At 37.0% G+C, this 19841-nt stretch overlaps 1 protein-coding gene across 1 annotated transcript in view; it reads right to left on the reverse strand.

Annotated features, from left to right (window-relative positions):
• Positions 1-19841, reverse strand: part of DHX40 (DEAH-box helicase 40) — a 49569-nt gene that overhangs the window by 12975 nt on the left and 16753 nt on the right. The window contains exons 8-12 of the mRNA XM_044744889.2: positions 19432-19531; positions 17288-17374; positions 16972-17154; positions 12747-12827; positions 11946-12103 (exon numbers count right to left, since the gene is read on the reverse strand). Of these exons, the coding sequence (XP_044600824.1) occupies positions 11946-12103; positions 12747-12827; positions 16972-17154; positions 17288-17374; positions 19432-19531 (609 nt within the window). The remainder of the gene's footprint in view (positions 1-11945; positions 12104-12746; positions 12828-16971; positions 17155-17287; positions 17375-19431; positions 19532-19841) is intronic.

A 19841-nucleotide genomic window follows, 5' to 3' on the forward strand; every position in this document is an offset into this window, starting at 1 on the left:
CTCATATTTACATGAAACAATGAAATATTAATTTTGAGTAAATTGTGATTGGTTAAAAATGTATATTATAATCCATAGAGAAAGCATATGTTAAGAGATAGCAAAAAGCCAATAAAAAGTTCAACACAATCCCTATTAAAATTCTAGGAGGCTTTTTTTTGAAGAAACTGATATGCTGATTCTAAAATTCAGATGGAAATGCAAGGAACACAGAATGACCAAAACAATACCAAAAAAGAAACACAACGTTGAAAGACTTATACTATCTGATTTCAAAATTTACCATAAAGCTATGTAATCAATATAAAGTGGCACTGACATCAGGATAGACAAACAGATCAGTGGAATAAAACAGAGTTCAGAAATAGACACACACATATACAGTCCATAGATTTTCAACAAAGGCAACAAAGCAATTCAATGGGGAAAAATAAATCTTTTCAACAAATGTGCTGGAACAAGTGGATATTCACAGAGAAAAAAAACAGCCTGGACCTCTACCTCACACCATATACAAAACTGGATGGATCACTGTCCTAAAATTAAAAGCTAGAAAGTGTGAAGCTTCTAGGTCAAAACATCAATAGAGATATGAGAGAGAAGTAAATTTTCACAATCTTGGGGGAGGAAGAGATTTCTTTTCTTTTTTTTTTTTTTTTGAGGAAGATTAGCCCTGAGCTTACTACTGCTAATCTTCCTCTTTTTGCTGAGGAAGACCGGCCCTGAGCTAACATCCATGCCCATCTTCCTCTATTTTATACGTAGGATGCCTGCCACAGCGTGGCTTTTGCCAAGCAGTGCCATGTCCACACCCGGGATCTGAATCAGCAAACCCTGGGCCGCTGAGAAGCAGAGCGTGTGCACTTAATCGCTGCACCACCAGGCTGGCCCCAGGAAAAGATTTCTTAACATACAGAAAGTAATAACCACACACACAAAAATAATAATTGATGTATTAGACTTCATCAAAATTCAAAACCTCTCTCATCAAAAGACATTGTTATAAGAAAGTAAACAGAAAAGCCACAGACTGAGGAAAAAATATGTGAAATCCACACCTAACAAGTAAGTTGTACCCAGAATAAATAAAGAACTCCCATATTCAGTATTTTTTTAAAAAAACATAGGTAGAGGCTGGTGTCAAGATGGCAGCACAGGCAAACTCTGAACTCACCTCCTCCCATGAACACAAGTAGGATACAACCATTTTTGGAACAATTACCCCTGAGAGAGAACTGAAAACTGGATAAAAAGAACCCCCAAAAGGGAGAGTCTTGACTGAGGTGGAAGAGGCAGAAATTCCTGTCTGCAGAGAAAAAAGCCACCTTCACGAGCCATGGAGCTTCACAGCTAAGCGAAAGCAATCCTAAAGTAAGCAGCCTTCCCTGGAGGAGTGGGGGAACTGAGCGGGGCAACATTACCACTAAAAGCATCCTTCAGACTCAGCACAACTGAGACGAGGGTCATAATATTTGACTTTGCTGGCTATTAAACAGGAAATACCCCTAAAATGCTATTGGACATAAGCAGAAAAAAGCCAGCTCTTAAAGGGTCCATGAACAAACTCACTAATTTCAGAAAGCAACCTAAAATCACCAGAAGAAAAGGTGCATGGTCCTTTGGTGAAGAGACTCACCTGAGAGACTCTGGGTGCATCTTGGTGAGAGGTGAGACCTCTCCAGGGACTGAGACACTGGTGACAGCCATTATTGTGACCTACTACAGGCATGCTGACACACACGCTGGCAGACGCCATTCAAGTTCTTCCCCTTGGCCTCTTAGCCCGGGGTCTACCCCACCCACTAGAGCACTAATTTAATCCAGGTCAGCCAGGACAGGCAGCCCACTCTAGGGACTGGCCACACACAAAAGCAAGCCCTCAGGGTACTTTTCAGCCTTCACAGACTGGCTGCCTGGATCCTCTGCAGGCAGGCAAGTGAGTCCACCTCTGTGGGGCAGGGTAGGCATGAGAAACTGTGGAGTGTGTGGGGCATTGGTGCAGTGTGTGGGGGCCTCTGCAGTGGGGCGACTGGGTCCACTCAAGGGGGTTGGGATGTGTGCACAGGCCAGGACTTTGTTGACAGTGGGTGTGGAACTGTGGGCCATGGGGCTTAATAGAGGCAGAAGACCTGTGCTTCTCAAACAGCCACATAGGGGATCAGCCCCACCTTCCAAAGCCTGAAACAATTGAGCACTCCTGTGCCTAGGGCTGGCCCCACTCAGCTGCAATTCTGAGGGAGCAGACAACAGCCTTGCAGGCCAGAGGCCTACAGAAATTATAAGCCCCTGAACCTAGCAATCAGCCACACTGGGGGCCTACCCACTTAACAGAAAAACTGCAACAAGAATGTGCTATTAGACCTTGCAGCCAACTGTGTTGGGGCTCCCCAAACCCAATAAACTGACTGAAGGGTCTATAGCAGCAACACACAGCTGAGCATTACAACCAGCTGACTGGGGGAATAGCTCAGACTCCCTGGGCACCTGCAGCAATAGCAACCCTGCTACAACAGAATGACACACATAGCCCATACAGGGGTCACTCCTGGAACATTGGGAACTGGTGAAGAGAAGGAAGCACACTGCTGGCCTCAAAAGGGGTCTCCTACATAAGGCCGCTTCCCCAAGATCAGGAGACATAGCTGACCCACCTAATAGAGAGATAAGCACAGAGAAAGAGGGAAAATGAGGAGGCAAAGGAATATGTTCCATGCAAGGGAACAGGACAAAACCTCAGAAAAAGAACTAAATGAAACAGAAATAAACAATCTACCTGACAAAGAGTTCAAGCAAAAAGTCATAAGGATGATCACCAATTCTGGGAGAAGAATGGATGAACTTAGAACATCAACAAAGAATTGGAAAATATAAAAAAGGACTGATCAGAAATGAAGAACACAATACCAGAAATGAAAAATGCGCTAGAGGGACTCAATAGCAGAGCAGATGATACACAGAAGAACGGATCAGCAAGCTGGACCAAAGACTTCAGGAAATCACCCAAGCTGAACAGATCAAAGAAGCAAGGATTAAAAAGAAAGAGAACAGTCTAAGAGACCTCTGGGACAACATCAAGCACACTAACATTCATATTATAGGTGTCCCAGAAGGAGAAGAGAGAGACAAAGGGGCATAGAATCTATTTGAAGAAATAATAGCTGAAAACTTTCCTAACCTAAGGAAGGAAGCAGACATCCAGGTACAGGAAGCACAGAGCGCCCAAACAAGATAAATCCAAAGAGGCCCACACCAAGACACATTACAATTAAAATGTCCAAAATTAAAGATAAAGAGAGAATCCTAAGAGCCTCAAGAGAAAGGCAACAAGTGAAATACAAAGGAAATGCCATAAGGCTATCCGCTGACCTCTCAGCAGAAAGCTTACAGGCTAGAAGGGAGTGGCACGACATATTCAAAGTGCTGAAAGGAAAATATCTATAGCCAAGAATACTCTATCCAGCAAGGTTATCATTCAGAATGGAAGGAGAAATAAAGAGTTTCCCAGACAAGCAAAAATTAAAGGATTTTATCACCAAGAAACCAGTTTTACAAGAAATGCTAAAGGGACTTATTTAAATGAGAAAGAGAAGATCATAAATAGCAATAAGAAAATTATCAAAACAAAAAAAAGGCAATAAAATCCCCGTAAAGGCAAAAATACATTAAAGGTAGAAGATCAACCACCTATGAAGATAATATGACGGTCAAAAGATAAAAGTACTAAAATTACCTATTTCAATAATAAGAGGGTAATGGATACACACAAAATAAGAGGTTAGATATGATATCAAAAACATACAACATGGCTGGTCCTGTCTATCGCATCCTCATCTCTCCCAGACCACGGCTTCTCACTAATAAAGTGCCAGGAGTCAGCAGAAAAAAAAAAAAAACATACAACATGGGAGGAGAGGAGTAAAAGAGTAGAGCTTTTAGAAAGAGGTCAAACTGAAGAGAGCATCAACTCAATACAGAGTGCTATATGGGTAGACCTTTATACATGAACCTCATGGTAATCACCAACCAGAAACCTATAATAAATACACAAATAATTAAGAGAAAAGAGCTCAAACATAATACTAAAGAAAGCCATCAAACTACAAGGGAAGAGCGCAAGAGAAGAAGAAAGGAACAGAGAAAAACTACTGAAACACCCAGAAAAAAAGTAACAAAATAGCAACAAGTACATATTTATCGAAAGCTACTTTAAATGTCAATGGACTAAATGCTCCAATCAAAAGGGATACGGTGGCCGAGTGGATAAAAAAACAAGACCCTTATATATGCTGCATACAAGAGACACACTTCAGACCTAAAGACACTCACAAACTGAAAGTGAAGGGATGGAAAAAGATATTCCATGCAAATGGCAAAGAAAAGAAAGCTGGGGTAGCAATACTTATATCAGAAAAAATAGACTAAAACAAAAATTGTAACAAGAGACAAAGAAGGACACTATATAATGATAAAGGGAACAATCAAACGAGAGGCTATAACACTTCTAAATATCTATGCAACCAACATAGGACAACCTAAATATATAAAGCAATTATTAACAGACATAAAAGGAGAAATAGACAGTAACACAACAATAGTAGGGGACTTCAACACTCCACTTACACCAATGGATAGATTATCCAAACAAAAGATCAATAAGGAAACATTGTGTTTAAATGACACGTTAGACCAGATGGACTTAGTAGATATATATAGAACATTCTATCCACAAACCACAGAATACACATTCTTTTCAAATGCACATGGAACATTCTCCCGGACTGATCACATATTAAGCCACAAAACAAGTCTCAACAAATTTAAGAAGATTGAAATAATACTAAGCATCTTCACTCAGCACAAAGGTATGAAATTAGAAATCAACTACAGGAAGAAAATCAGAAAAGCTGCAAATATGTGGAGATTAAACAAAATGCTACTGAACAACAATTGGGTCAATGAAGAAATCAAAGGAGAAATTAAAAAATACCTGGAGACAAATGAAAATGAAAATACAACATGCCAAAATCTATGGGATACAGCAAAAGCGGTTCTAAGAGGGAAGTTTATAGAAATACAGTCCTACCTCAACAAACAAGAAAAATCCCAAATAAACAATCTAACAGTGTACCTAAAGGAACTGGAAAAAGAAGAATAAACAAAGCCCAAAATCAGTAGAAGGAAGGAAACAATAAAAACCAGAGCAGAAATAAATGAAATAGAGACTTAAAAAACAACAGAAAAAAATCAATGAAACCAAGAGCTGGTTCTTTGAAAAGATAAAATTGGAAAACCTCTAGCTAGACTTACCAAGAAAAAAAGTGAGAAGGCTCAAATAAATAAAATCAGAAATGAAAGAACAGAAATACAAAAGATTATAAGAGAATACTATGAAAAGCTATACACCAACAAATTGGATAATCTAGAAGAAATGAATAAATTCTTAGAATGATACAAGCTTCCAAAACTGAACCAAGAAAAAACAGAGAATTTGAGCAGACCAATCATCAGTAAAGAGATGAAAACAGTAATCAAAAACCTCCCAAAAGGGGCTTGCCTAGTGGTATAGTGGTGAAGTTCACAGGCTCCACTTCGGAGACCCAGGGTTCACTGGTTCGGATCCTGGGTGCAGATTTACACAGCTTTGGTCAAGCCATGCTGTGCAGGCGTCCCACATATAAAATAGAGGAAGATGGGCACGGATGTTAGTTCAGGGCCAATCATTCTCAATAAAAAGAGGAGGATTGGCAGCAGATGTTAGCTCAGGGGTAATCTTCCTCAAAACAAAAAACCTCCCCCAAAATAAAAGTCCAAGACCAGACAGCTTCTCTGGTGAATTCTACCAAACATTCAAAGAAGACTTAATACCTATCCTTCTCAAACTCTTTCAAAAAATTGAAGAGGAGAGGAAGCTTCCTTATTCATTCTAAGAAGCCAACATTACTCTGATACCAAAACCAGACAAGGACAACACACAACAAAGAAAATTATACGCCAATATCACTGATGAACATCGATGCAAAAATCCTTAACAAAATACTAGCAAATCAAATACAACACATTAAAAAGATCATATACTGGAGCTGGCCCGGTGGTGCAGCAGTTAAGTGCACACCTTCTGCTTCTCGGTGGCCTGGGGTTCACCAGTTCAGATCCTGGGTGCGGACATGGCACCGCTTGGCAAAAGCCATGCTGTGGTAGGCATCCCACATACAAAGTAGAGGAAGATGGGCATGGATGTTAGCTCAGGGCCAGTCTTCCTCAGCAAAAAGAGGAGGATTGGCGGCAGCAGTTAGCTCAGGGCTAATCTTCTTCCAAAAAATAAATTAATTAAATTAAATTAAAAAACAATAAAAAGATCATACACCATGACCAAGTGGGATTTATTCCAGGGATGCAGGGATAGTTCAACATCTGTCAATTAATCAACATGATGGACCACATTAACAAAATAAAGAACAAAAACCACATGATCATCTCAATAGATGCAGAGAAGGCATTTGACAAGATAGAGCATCCATTTATGACAAAAATGCTGAATAAAATGGGTATAGAATGAAAGTACCTCAATATAATAAAGGCCATATATGACAAGCCCAAGCTAATATCATTCTCAATGGAGAAAAACTGAAAGCTATCCCTCTAAGAACAGGAACCAGACAAGGATGCCCACTTTCACCACTCTTATTTAACACAGTATTGGAAGTCTTAGCCAGAGCAATCAGGCGAAAAAGAAATAAAAGTTATCCAAATTGGAAAGGAAGAAGTGAAACTATCACTATTTGCAGATGATATGATTTTATATATAGAAAACCCTAAAGAATCCACTAAAAATCTTTTAGAAACAATAAATGAATACAGTCAAGTAGCAGGATACAAAATCAACATACAGAAATCAGCGCATTTCTATACACTAATACTGAAGTAGTAGGAAGAGAAATTAAGAATACAATCCCATTTACAATTGCAACAAAAAGAATAAAATACCTAGGAATAAATTTAACCAAAGAGGTGAAAGATCTGTACATTGAAAACTATAAAACATCATTGAAAGAAATTGAAGAAGATGGAAAGAAATGGAAAGATATTCCGTGCTCTTGGATTGGAACAATTAACATAGTTAGAATGTCCATACTTCCTAAAGCAATCTACAGATTCAATGCCATCCCTATCAAAGTTCCAATGACATTTTTCACAGAAATAGAACAAAGAATCCTAAAATTTATAGGGAACGACAAAAGACCCCCAAATAGCCAAAGGAATCCTGACAAAAAAAGAACAAAGCTGGAGGTATCACACTTCTGATTTCAAAATATACTACAAAGCTATAGTAACCACAACAGCATGGTACCGGCACAAAAACAGACACACAGATCAATGGAACAGAATCGAGAGCCCAGAAATAAACCCACACATTTTTGACAAGGGAGCCAAGAACACACAACGGAGAAAGGAAACTCTCTTCAATAAATGGTGCTGGGAAAACTGGACAGCCACATGCAAAGAATGAAAGTAGACCACTATCTTACACCATACACAAAAATTAACTCAAAATGGACTAAAGACTTGAATGTAAGACCTGGAGCCACTAACCTTCTAGAAGAAAACACAGGCAGTATACTCTTTGACATCAGTCTTAGCAACATATTTTCAAGTACCATGTCTGACCGGGCAAGGGAGACAATAGGAAAAATGAACAAATGGGACTACATCAAACAAAAGCTTCTGCACAGCACAGGAAACCGTTAACAAAATGAAAAGACAATCTAACACCTGGGAGAAGATATCTGCAAACCATTTATCTGATAAGGGGTTAATATCCAAAATATATAAAAAACTCATACATCTCAACAACGAAAAAGCTAACAACCCACTTAAAAAATGAGCAAAAGATCTGAACAGACATTTCTCCAAAGAAGATATACGAAAAGATGTTCAACATCATTCACTATCAGGGAAACGCAAATCAAAACTACAATGAGATATTACCTCTCTCTCATCAGGATTGCTATAATTAACAAGACAGGAAACAACAAGTGTTGGAGAGGATGTAGAGAGAAGGGAACCCTCATACACTGCTGGTAGGAGTGCAAACCGGTGCAGCCACTATGGAAAACAGTATGGAGATTCCTTAAAAAATTAAAAATAGATCTACCATATGATCCAGCTATTCCACTGCTGAGTATTTCTCCAAAGAACATGAAAACACAAATGTATAAAGACACATGCACCCCTATGTTCATCGCAGCATTATTCACAGTAGCCAAGACTTGAAGCAACCTAGGAGCCCGTCAAGGCACAAATGGATAAAGAAGATGTGGTGTATATATACATAATAGAATGCTACTCAGCCATAAGAAATGATGAAATCTAGCCATTTGTGACAACATGGATGGAGCTTGAGGGTATTATGCTAAGTAGAATAAGTCAGAGGGAAAAAAATCAACTACCATATGATTTCACTCATAAGTAGAAGATAAAAACAATGACAAAACAAATACATAGAAACAGAGATTGGATTGGTGGTTACCAGAGTGGAAGTAGGGAGGGAAGAGGGTGAAAGGGGTGATCAGGCAGATGTGTGTGGTGATGGATGGTAATTAGTCTTTGGGTGGTGAACATATTGTAATCTACACAGACATCAAAATATAAAACGATGTACACCTGAAATATATATAACGTTATAAACAATGTTATTGTAATAAAAAAGGAAAAATTTAAAAATTTAAAAAATTAAAATAAAAGAACATGGGCAAAAGATTTTAATAGGCACTTCACAAAAGAAGACAAACAGCCAATAACCACATGAAAAAGTGCTCAAAATTATTACTTATCAGGAAAATGCAAATTAAAGCCACAAAGAAGTATCACTTATTCATATCAGAACGTATACAAAGAAAACGATTGGCAACACCAAATGTTAAGGAGGACATGTAATGCAAGCTGCACTCTCAGACATTGCTGCTGGGATTTTAAAACGGTACAGCCACTTTAGGAAAAGGGTTGGCAATGTCTTCAAGTTAAACATACACCTACTCAATAATGCAGCAATTTCTTTCCTAGGTATTTACCTAAGAGAAATAAAAATACACATCTACAAAAGACTTGCTCAACAATGTCTGAAACAGCTGTATTCATAAATAGCACCAAACAAGAAACAATTCAAATGTCCATCAATAAGATAATGGATAAACTAACTGTAGTATGTTCACAGAACAGAATGCTACTCAACAATAAAAAGAACAAAGAACGGATACCTAAAACAACATGGATGACCCCACATACACTATGTAGACCAAAAGAAGTCAAACACAAAAAAGTATATATTGTACAATTCTATTTAGTTTAAATTTCAGAAGATGCAAAATTAACCAAAGAAAAAAATCAGACTTTTCAGAGGTGGGATGGCATTTGACTGGGGAGGCCAACTGAGGGAATTTTCTGGAGTAATAAAACTGTTCTGTATCTTGACAGTGGTGTGGGTTATATGGGTGTATGCATTTCAGAAAATTCACTGAATTATACACCTAAGACTTAGACATTTCACTACATGTAAAGTGAAATTTTCCCTCAAAAAAAACCTGTAAGCAAATATTGAACTCCAGTTACATATGGCTTCCTTTCACAGTGGTATAGTGTAGCAATTCTGAAACCACTTCTGTATATCCTAGAGAAAATGGCCAATTTGAATTATGGACTCTGGACTAAATAATAGTATTGTATCAATGTTAAATTTCCTAATTTTGATAAATGTACTATGGTTAAATAAGAGATTGCCCTTGTTCTTAGTAAATATACATGTAAATGTTTTGTGTTAAGGGAACACACATGTTTTCAATTTACTCTCAAATGATTCAGAAAAAGAAATCAAATGCATATTTATAAATATATATATATACATAGAGAGAAAAATAAAACAAATGCAGCAAAATGTTAAAAACTGCTGAAACTAGATAAAAGGTATAAAAGAGTTCCTTCATTATTCTTTCAACATTTGTGTAAGTTTGAAATTGTATTACAATAAAATGTTACCCCTCCACCAAAAAAAGGCTAACATCAGATTGGTTTCATCTATTTAAATAATCCAACAAGGAAAAACATTTCCTTTTTTTAGCCCTGCAACACTACTAGAGTTGAATCACCTTAATCTAACTCTCTGGCTTTACAAATGAAAAAATGAAGTCGAGAAACACTAGGTCAAAAGTCAGATAATGGGGCCGGCTCCGTGGTCGAATGGTTAAGTTTGCGCGCTCTGCTGCAGCAGCCCAGGGTTCAGATCCTGGGCGCAGACATGGCACCGTTCGTCAGGCCACGTTGAGGCGGCGTCCCACATCCCACAACTAGAAGGACCCACAACTAAAAATACCCAACTATGTACCGGGGGGCTTTGGGAGAAAAAGGAAAAATAAAATCTTTAAAAAAAAAAAAGAAAAAGACAGTCTTTTGACAAATGGGGATGACACAAATGGACATCCAACTCCTAGAAGATAACATAGGAAAAAATCTAGATGACCTTGAATATGGCAACTTTTCAGATATAACACCAAAGGCATAAACCATGAAAGAAATAATTGATAAGCTGGACTTAATTAAAAGTAAAAACTTCTGCTCTGTGAAAAGACAGTGTCAAGAGAAGGGGAAGATAAACCATAGACTGGGCGAAAATATTTGCAAAAGACATAGCTGATAAAGGACTGTTATCCAAAATACACAAAGAACTCTTAAAACTCAACAATAAGAAAACAACCAACCCAATTAAAAAAGACTTGACTTCATCAGAGAACTGCAAATTAAAACAACAAGATACCACCACAAACCTATTAGAATGGCCAAAATCCAAAACACTGACAATACCAAATGCTGGTGAGGATGTGTAACAACAGGAATTCTCAGACTCACTCCTGGTGGGAATGCACAAATGGTGCAGACACTTTGGAAGATAGTTTCACAGTTTCTTACAAATCTAAACATATTTTTATCCTATGATTCAACAATGAGTTGAAAACCAGTGTCCACACAAAAACACGCACATGGATGTTTACAGCAGCTTTACTCATAGCTCCCAAAACACGAAAGTAATCAAGATATCCTTCAATAGGCAAATGGATAAATAAATTCCATACAATGGAATATTATTCAGCAATAAAAAGTAATGAGCTATCACGCCACAAAAAGACACGGAGGAACCATAAACACACATTGCTAAGTTAAAGCAGCCAATCTGAACAGGCTATGTTTTTTTTTTCTTTTATTATTTTATTTGATAAGTATTTTTTGTTTTTTGTTTTTTTTTAAAGGAAGATTAGCCCTGAACTAACATCTACCGCCAATCCTCTTCTTTTTGCTGAGGAAGACCGGCCCTGAGCTAACATCTGTGCCCATCTTCCTCTACTGTATATGTGGGACACCTGCCACAGCATGGCCTGACAGTCGGTGCACAGGTCTGCACCTGGGATCCAAACTAGTGAACCCCGGGCTGCCAAAGCAGAACGTGCGAACTTAACCACTGAGCCACTGGGCCAGCCCCTGAAAAGGCTATGTTCTGTATGATTCCAACTCTATGGCATTCTCGAAAAGCCAAAACTTTGGAGACAGTAGAAAGATCAGTGGTTGCTAGGGGTTTGCAGGAAGGGATGTAGGGATGAATAGGTAGAGCATAGGGGATGGTTAGGGCAGTGAAACTACTCTGTAAAATACTGTTAATAGTGGATATGTGTCATTACAGCTTTGTCAAAACCCACACAATATATAACACAAACAGTGATCCCTTTAATAATGTACCAATATTGGCTCATCAACTGTTAACAAATTCACTACACTAATGAAAGATGTTAATAACAGGGGAAACTGTGTGTCTAAACTTTCCCTCAATTTTTCCGTAAGCCTAAAACTGCTCTAAAAAAGTAGTTTATTAACTTAAAAGAAAAACTCATCAATAAACTTTTTACCAGGTCTAATGAAGACGTTTTCCACAGACAACATTGCTGCTATTGGAAGCAGTAGATCTTCACAGTCCAGAGAAGCAGCCTTTATTACTGCACATGTCAGATGTGGAGGAAGAGGAAACTCCACCATGGACAAACCCAATCTGGTGACATGGCCACTCCTTAAGAGAAAGAAAAAGTTCTTAAGTCTTTCTACCTTGAGAGTGTACAAATGAAATGTTCATCATTCAGAATAAATCAGATATAATTTAGATTACCTTAAATCACTTCCAGAAACTCAACTTAATATGAGAAACATGATACACTGTGGTCATTGATAAGAGAAACATAAAGACGATAAACTCCCTGAGGTCAAGAGCCAATACATCCAAAAAACTAAACAACAAGGCAGAATAAAGTAGTATAATAAAAGACACAAAATGCTACAGAAGCATAGAGGATGTCCTTGAAGAAATCAGAGAATGATAATTATCAAATCTTTCCCTATCACACAATCATGAGAACAAAGACTCTTGGCTCTCTGATCATTTTGATTTACCCAGCATAATGCCTGGCACTGAAATGGTTCTCAGAACCTGCTTGTTAAATAACAGCAATGTTTAACAAAAATAGTTTTATGGTACAATTTTTAAATTCAGAATTGTGGTGAAGAAAGATTAAGATTAAGGACAAATTCTAACTTCAGTTAAACAATCCATTCAATGCAAACAAATCGTTTTCCACTGATAAATCAAAGTATTAAGAATCCTATTTTAAAAAGAAATTAACATCCGCTGTGGTTGGGTTTTTGGGTTTTTTTTTTACCTGTCAATAGCATCACACTGGTAAAGTTGTTTAAGAGCTTCCAAAATAAGTCTCTCATTAGGTGGATCCAAATAGGGAAACCTGTGTGTTTAAATGAGATATGAAATGAGATTCATTTCTTGAACATGCTAAGATTTTATACAGACTTGAAAACCTATTCAAAAGGTTTTACTTCTACTTTTCAAGTTCTCCTACTCCTTTTTTTTTTAAGCATTCTATGATCATGACCAGCACTCAGCAAAGGAGGAAACAATATTTTCTGAATCACACTCTTTAATTCAAGAAGCATTTCTTTTTGATCCCCCTTAGCTGGAACACTCTTGCCATTCCTCTCCACTCATCTTAATCCTGCCCCTTTCTTCACAGCCAATATCAAGTCTACTCTGTTCTGTAGTCCACAATTTTTATAGAGTTTTATAAAACAGCGGGGAAAAATTAATTGAAAGTGGCCAAAAATTACAAATTGTTCAATAGTACCTCAAAATGGCTTTTTATAAAATGGTAAGTACATTCAATTAATTTTACCATATTTGCTTTATGTATCTATGTATGTATGTGTATGTGCTTATTTTCTCCTGATATGAAAACAAGTTGCAAATACAATACCAATTCACCCCCAAAATACTTCAACACGTATCTCCTGAAAATAAGAACATTATATTACATAACCACAATACCATTAATGAACATAAGACAATTAATAATATTCACAAAGGATAGCAGAGTGGCATATAACCAAGCATGAATATTATATATAATTTTTTAAAATAAGAATAATTACTTAATATCATCATCACTGGATTATTCTTTTCACCATAGGTCTTGAGATGATAAATCATCTACTCCAATTTCTCGCCTTGAAAAAGGTCCAAAAAGGACCAAAGTTCCAATATCTTACACAAAGTCTATTCCAGGATTGATAGCTCTATTTAAAAACAAACAGGGGCCGGCCTGGTGGTGCAGTGGTTAAGTGCACACGTTCCGCTTGGGGTAGCCTAGGGTTCGCTGGTTCGGATTCCGGGTACAGACATGGCACCGCTTAGCAAAAGCCATGCTGTGGTAGGCATCCCACATATAAAACAGAGGAAGATGGGCACGGATGTTAGCTCAGGGCCAGTCTTCCTCAGCAAAAAGAGGAGGATTGGCAGCAGATGTTAGCTCAGAGCTGATCTTCCTCAAAAAAAAATAATAAAAATAAAAAAAATAAAATAAAATAAAAACAATCAAAAATCCTGGAGACTGCTCTACAGTCAGCATTCCTACAACTTGTACCAACGAGTCCTGGTATCTTCTAGAGCAAAAAGTCGGCAAACATTTTCTGTAAAAGTCCAGATAGTAAATATTTTAGGTTTTGCAGGCCATATGGTTTCTGTCACAATTACTCAACTCTGCTGTTGTAGCAAAAGTCACCATACATACATGAATGGCTGTGTTTCAACAAATTTTATTTACAAAAACAGTCAGTGAGTCTGGACCATAGTTTGCGACCTCTGTCCTAGAGCAATACCAAACTAGTCAGCTACCTCTTCTAAATAAAAACCCTTTCAGATTTGTAAAAACTACAATTGTTTTTCTCTCTTCATTCTATCAATTGCCAATTCTGTGAAGCATTCCTCATATTATTTGGTTTCTAAGAGACCCGCCATACCTAATTACCATCTTTTAGAAACACTCTATCTAGTTTGTCAAACTCCTCATAAAACATGACAACATCCAATACTGAACTCCAAATGTAGAGTGACCAACTTAGAACAGAAGTGCTATAATTGCCAGTCATCTGGACTTTGCAGTCTATCAATATAACCAAAGTCTATGCCAATGGGAATTTTTAAAAAAATTTTTACAGAATAATAATTGTAAGCTTATATTAAGTTTGTGGTGCTCTTATAGTTTTAGATCTTTTCCATATGAATTCCCTTAAGGTACAACCAAAACACAGAATAAAAGATGTATCCTTTCAGACTTTTACCACTGATTTTTGCCCAAGGTTCTGGCCTATTGAGATCATTCTAAATCTTGGTTTTAATCATCTACCAACTAGATATCAAGACATTTTCCAGAAATCTGATAATCATAACTTCCATATCTTTATTTAATATTTTCATTAAAAGTGCTTATCAGGAGAGAGCAAAGATCAGCATGCTACAAGTAAAACTTCCATCTAGGCTAAACTAAGCAATTAATACTTTCTGGATTTGGCTATTTGGCAACTGTACTCTATTCAGCAGTACTGTCACTTCCTTATCCACAAAGATGTCAAATGTAATCATGTTAAATATTGTGTTGAAAACAAGAGACATTAAGGTTATCATTCAATAAATTCTTGTGGGGCACCCATGATGTGGATGGTCCTATCTTCAAACTGAAAAGGAAATGGTTTATAATGACATATTCTTTGTGAACCATTTTTATTCATGCTATTATATATCACCATTAAATTCTCTAAAACCATTTTCCAATAAGCTATGCTGAAATTTACTACGAATCAATGCAAGCGTACTCAACAGTTGTTTCCAGAATCTGCCCCTTTTCTAAACAGAAAAATCAAGACATTTGCATTTCTTCTGGTGATCTGTTCTACATAATTTCTCATAAACAACCCACAATACCTCTGACGTTAAATCTGCAAATTCTTTGTGTACCATGGAAATAATGTCTAAAGTCTCAAGATAAATTCATTTACGATCGTTAGGTTTTCTCTCATTATTTCCTAATCCATATTGGTCATCAATTCCTTCTTATCTAGACTTGTTCTTATCTTTTCAATTTTAAAATCATTCTTGATGGAGGAGAAAGGGGAAGCAAAATAATAATTTAAAAGCTCCTTTTTCTTTCTGTCATCTATAAACACTATACCATCTATCTCAAATACTGGTTCTATCACTCCTTATTCTACACACATCTTAAAAAGAGTGGGAGACAAGTTTGGTTTTTTAAAATTTCTGGTCTCTACCATTTTGGGGACTTTTAGTAGACTCTAAGTCTTAAAACTTAAGATGGAAAAATAACTCAGTGCAGATGATATTAACTAATTATTGTTCCTATTTTTCTAATATATATTTATTCTCGGTTACAGGCCGCTCTGGTATCCCTTGTGAATTTTTTTTTTTTTTTTTTAAGATTTTACTTTTCCTTTTTCTCCCCAAAGCCCCCTGGTACATAGCTGTGTATTTTCAGTTGTGTGCCCTTCTAGTTGTGGCATGTGGGATGCCACCACAGCACGGCGTGATGAGCAGTGCCATGTCCGCACCCAGGATTCAAACCAGAGAAACCCTGGGCCACCGAAGCAGAGCACATGAACTTAACCACTCGGCCATGGGGCCGGCACCCATGAATATTATTTTTAAATCTGGGTTCATTTGAAAGCTTTCTATTTGGCCTCTCGGAGTTCTTCAAATGGCTCTTCTTTCTCATTGGTATCATTTATGGTTACAGTTAGTATTTTATGTATTACATGCTTTCCTCTTTCTAGGATCTATAGTCTTATTTAGAAAATATCTAGTCTTACAATAACTATCCAAAAAATTTTTGAATTGGCTTTCCAAGAGTATACAATACATATTTGGATGCACCTAATAATTACTTCCCCTCTTACTGTGAATTTAAAGAATGCATGGTCATCTTCTCTCAAAGTTCCTCATATTTTTACATTTCCAGACTATTAAAACCAAAATTAAGACCAAGACAGTACTTTCCTTCATTACTTCCTCTACCATGTATAACATGAAATTTCAAGCCCCTACAACAATACTATGTCCTATACCACTTAATTATATAGCTAAACATTTTATTAATTTAACCACTGTTCTATTCTTTGCTTCTTGTGTCTGAATCTTGTTTCCCCAATATAACTTAAGGTTAGTGAAAGAAAAAAGCTACCACAGAGTATTAGTGTCTCTCACAGGACTAGGCACAATGCTGGCCACACAAAAAATGCTGCAAAAAAACACTTTCTGACTGATCTAAGGTCATTATATACTTTTGATTATAGATAAATAGTTGTCACTAAATGATCCAAATAAACATCAGCAGGAGGCACCCCATGAAGCCAAGGTTAAAATATGAGCAAGGGATCAAATCACAGTAAAGCAATGCAAAGAGCCTTTTATTTGGGTTTAGTTGAACCTTGAACTGTAGGGATGTATGAGTCAAATACTTCAGAAGAATTTCTGAGGAGTAACCTGGCTCCAATCTGACAAATTTTTTTTTCAAGTTATCTACATACCTTATAACATCATGTATGGCAAGGCACTTTAAGGTCAGAACCACAGATGTCAAACTAGTTCTCTTAATCTCAGGGATCACATGGTCAGGCATACACTGGTTCCAAAAATCTTTACTATAGATCCGAAAGCACTTTCCTGAGGAAGTCCTGCCAGCTCGGCCACTTCGCTGCAGCGCCTCACTCCTTTAGAAGAGAAAAAACAGGTCCCCAAAATGTTCTGTGGGTTTCCTAAGTAATTAACTTCCTACCGCCAAACCAGCTAGAAATTATCTAATCAACTCTTCTTCAAACAAAAAGGCTTGACATAGAGACTTACTTTGAAATTGGAACCACTTCCAGGATGTCCAACCCTAACCTGGGATTGTGATTTAACTGTTTCACGAAGCCACCATCTACCACGTATCTAAGGAGAATGAAAACAAATTAAGTTTCTAGAAAATAAGGAAAAACATCAACTTTTAACCACTTGGGTTCTCCTTTTCTACCAAAATAACAACACGGGGACTTTTGCTAGGTGTAGAACTCGAAAGTCAGGAAAGTGAGACCCTCATACATTGCTCGTAGAAATATAAACTGGTTCAGCCAATGTGGAAAATGACTTGGAGGTTCCTCAAAATGTTAAATGCAGAATTATTATATGACCCAGAAATTCCATTCCGAAGTATACACCCAAAAGAAATGAAAATAAGTACTTAACAAATACTTGTAGACATATGTTCATAGTATCACTATTCCTAAGAGCCAAAAGGTAGAAACAACCTGAATGTTTATTAACAATTAAGGGTTGAATGAACAAATTATATTATATACATATCATGGAATATTATTCAGCCATAAAAAGGAATGAAGGACTGACACATCCTACAATGTAGATAAACCTCAAAAACACACTGAGTGAAAGAAACTAGACACAAAAGGTCACATATTGTATGATGCCATTTATATGAAATATCCAGAACAGGATATCTACAGAAATAGAAAGTAGGCCAATGGTTGCTAGGGGGCTAGGGGAGAATGGGGAGCAACGGCTTAAAAGGTCTCGGGTTTTATTTTGGAGTGATGAAAATGTTTTAGAACTAGATAGAGTTGGTGGTTGCACAACATTGTAAATGTGCTCAATACTACTTAACTGTTCACTTTTAAATGTTAATTTTAGGTTATATGAATTTCTCTTCTAAAAAAAAACTTGGAAGCCAGCTGTAGATCATTCTAACAGGTTCAGAATCTAATTCCAGCTAGCCTTTAACAATACTATTTTAAGACGATTAATCAGAGAACAAGTCAGGTAAAAAATTAAGTTAGGAATAGCAGTGAGTCTATCATTCACTAAGGGAACATTCTGAAACATGCTATTTAATGACTTTTGCCTTTGCTGGAAACAGAAAATTACAGAGGTTAATTTACTCAGGAGAGCTACTCCCTTAAGCCCTTAATAAAAACATTATTTTTAAAGTAAAGGAGAAAAACAGAGGAAATTAAACTTCTTCTCAGATCTGGGTGATCATTTTACCCAAAAGAAATACATAGGATCTCTTGGGATTCAGGTCCAGCCTTCCTGTGGCAGACAGACAGATTTAGTTAAGTATATAAAATATACCAAGTAAAAGATAAATATCCAAAAGGGATTTAACAGTCTGAAAGAACTTTACATTAGCTATCAGTCTAGACTTAAAATTTCCAAGTGTTTCTCCATTAAATTTACTCAAAAATCTGATGGTACAATTGATTACATGAAAAAATAAGAGACCAAGAGGCTAGCCCGGTGGTGTAGTGCTTAAGTTCACATGCTCTGCTTCAGCAGCCAGGGGTTTGCAGGTTTGGATCCTGGGCGTGGACCTACACACCACTCATCAAGCCATGCTGTGGCGGTGTCCCACATACAAAATGGAGGAAGACTGGCAAGAATGTTAGCTCAGGGACAATCTTCCTCAAGCAAAAAGAGGAAGATCAGCAACACATGTTAGCTCAGGACCAATTTTCCTCACCAAAAAATACAATTAGAAACTATAAGAGACCTGCATCATCTTCTCATCTTCACAAAAAGACGAGAAGAGAGAAACAGTATTTCCTGATAAACCCTTGGATATACAAAGCTTGCTCTATCAAATGGAGCTGTCAGGTGAGAAGGGAATATCAGATCATCTTAGGTATATGCTGGTAACGGGAGTATAGAAAAACAGGTTTGGCTTCCTATCTAATGAAACTCATGAAGCATTATGCATAATCTTAAATTTGGGAAGAGAAAGCTACAAGTTGCCAAGTACAAGTAGTTAAAAAGTGTGAACAGAAATACTATGCACACCTCCTACTCCATTTCCTATTTACAGCAATCAATAATTACAAAAAATGATAGGTGATCACAAGCTAACTAGGTGAGAAGGGAATTAGAGGAGGGCACAGAGAAGCAAACTCAATGTATTATGATTAGTTAAGTGGCTTCCTTGGCTTTAAAAGTTGTACCTGATTCCATCTATTGTCAAAGATGTTGCCGAAATATTGGTGGATATGACACACTTTCTAATTCCAGGTGGAGGTGGCAAAAATATTCTCCTCTGTTGATCTAAAATATATGCAAAGAGAAAACACTAATTTACAACGTGCATTTGTCAAACTCGAGTTTTGAAAAACTCATTTCATTAAAAGTTGTTTTCTCCACCTCTTTAATTATCTTGAACTCAAAATATAATAGCAAAAACTACTTTCTCCTCACCTTTCACTGTTAAGATTTCTAGATCCATGGCATCACAGATTATCACTGCTAAAATAAATCCTACAGCAGAGTCATTTATGTAGGTCATAACTCCCTTTGAGAATATTTAAAAACTACGGACCTCTTCTCCATTAAAAGGTACGCATGTACACACAACAAA

Source organism: Equus asinus, chromosome 13, assembly GCF_041296235.1.
Source record: "Equus asinus isolate D_3611 breed Donkey chromosome 13, EquAss-T2T_v2, whole genome shotgun sequence".
In the NCBI taxonomy this organism is placed as follows: domain Eukaryota; kingdom Metazoa; phylum Chordata; class Mammalia; order Perissodactyla; family Equidae; genus Equus; species Equus asinus.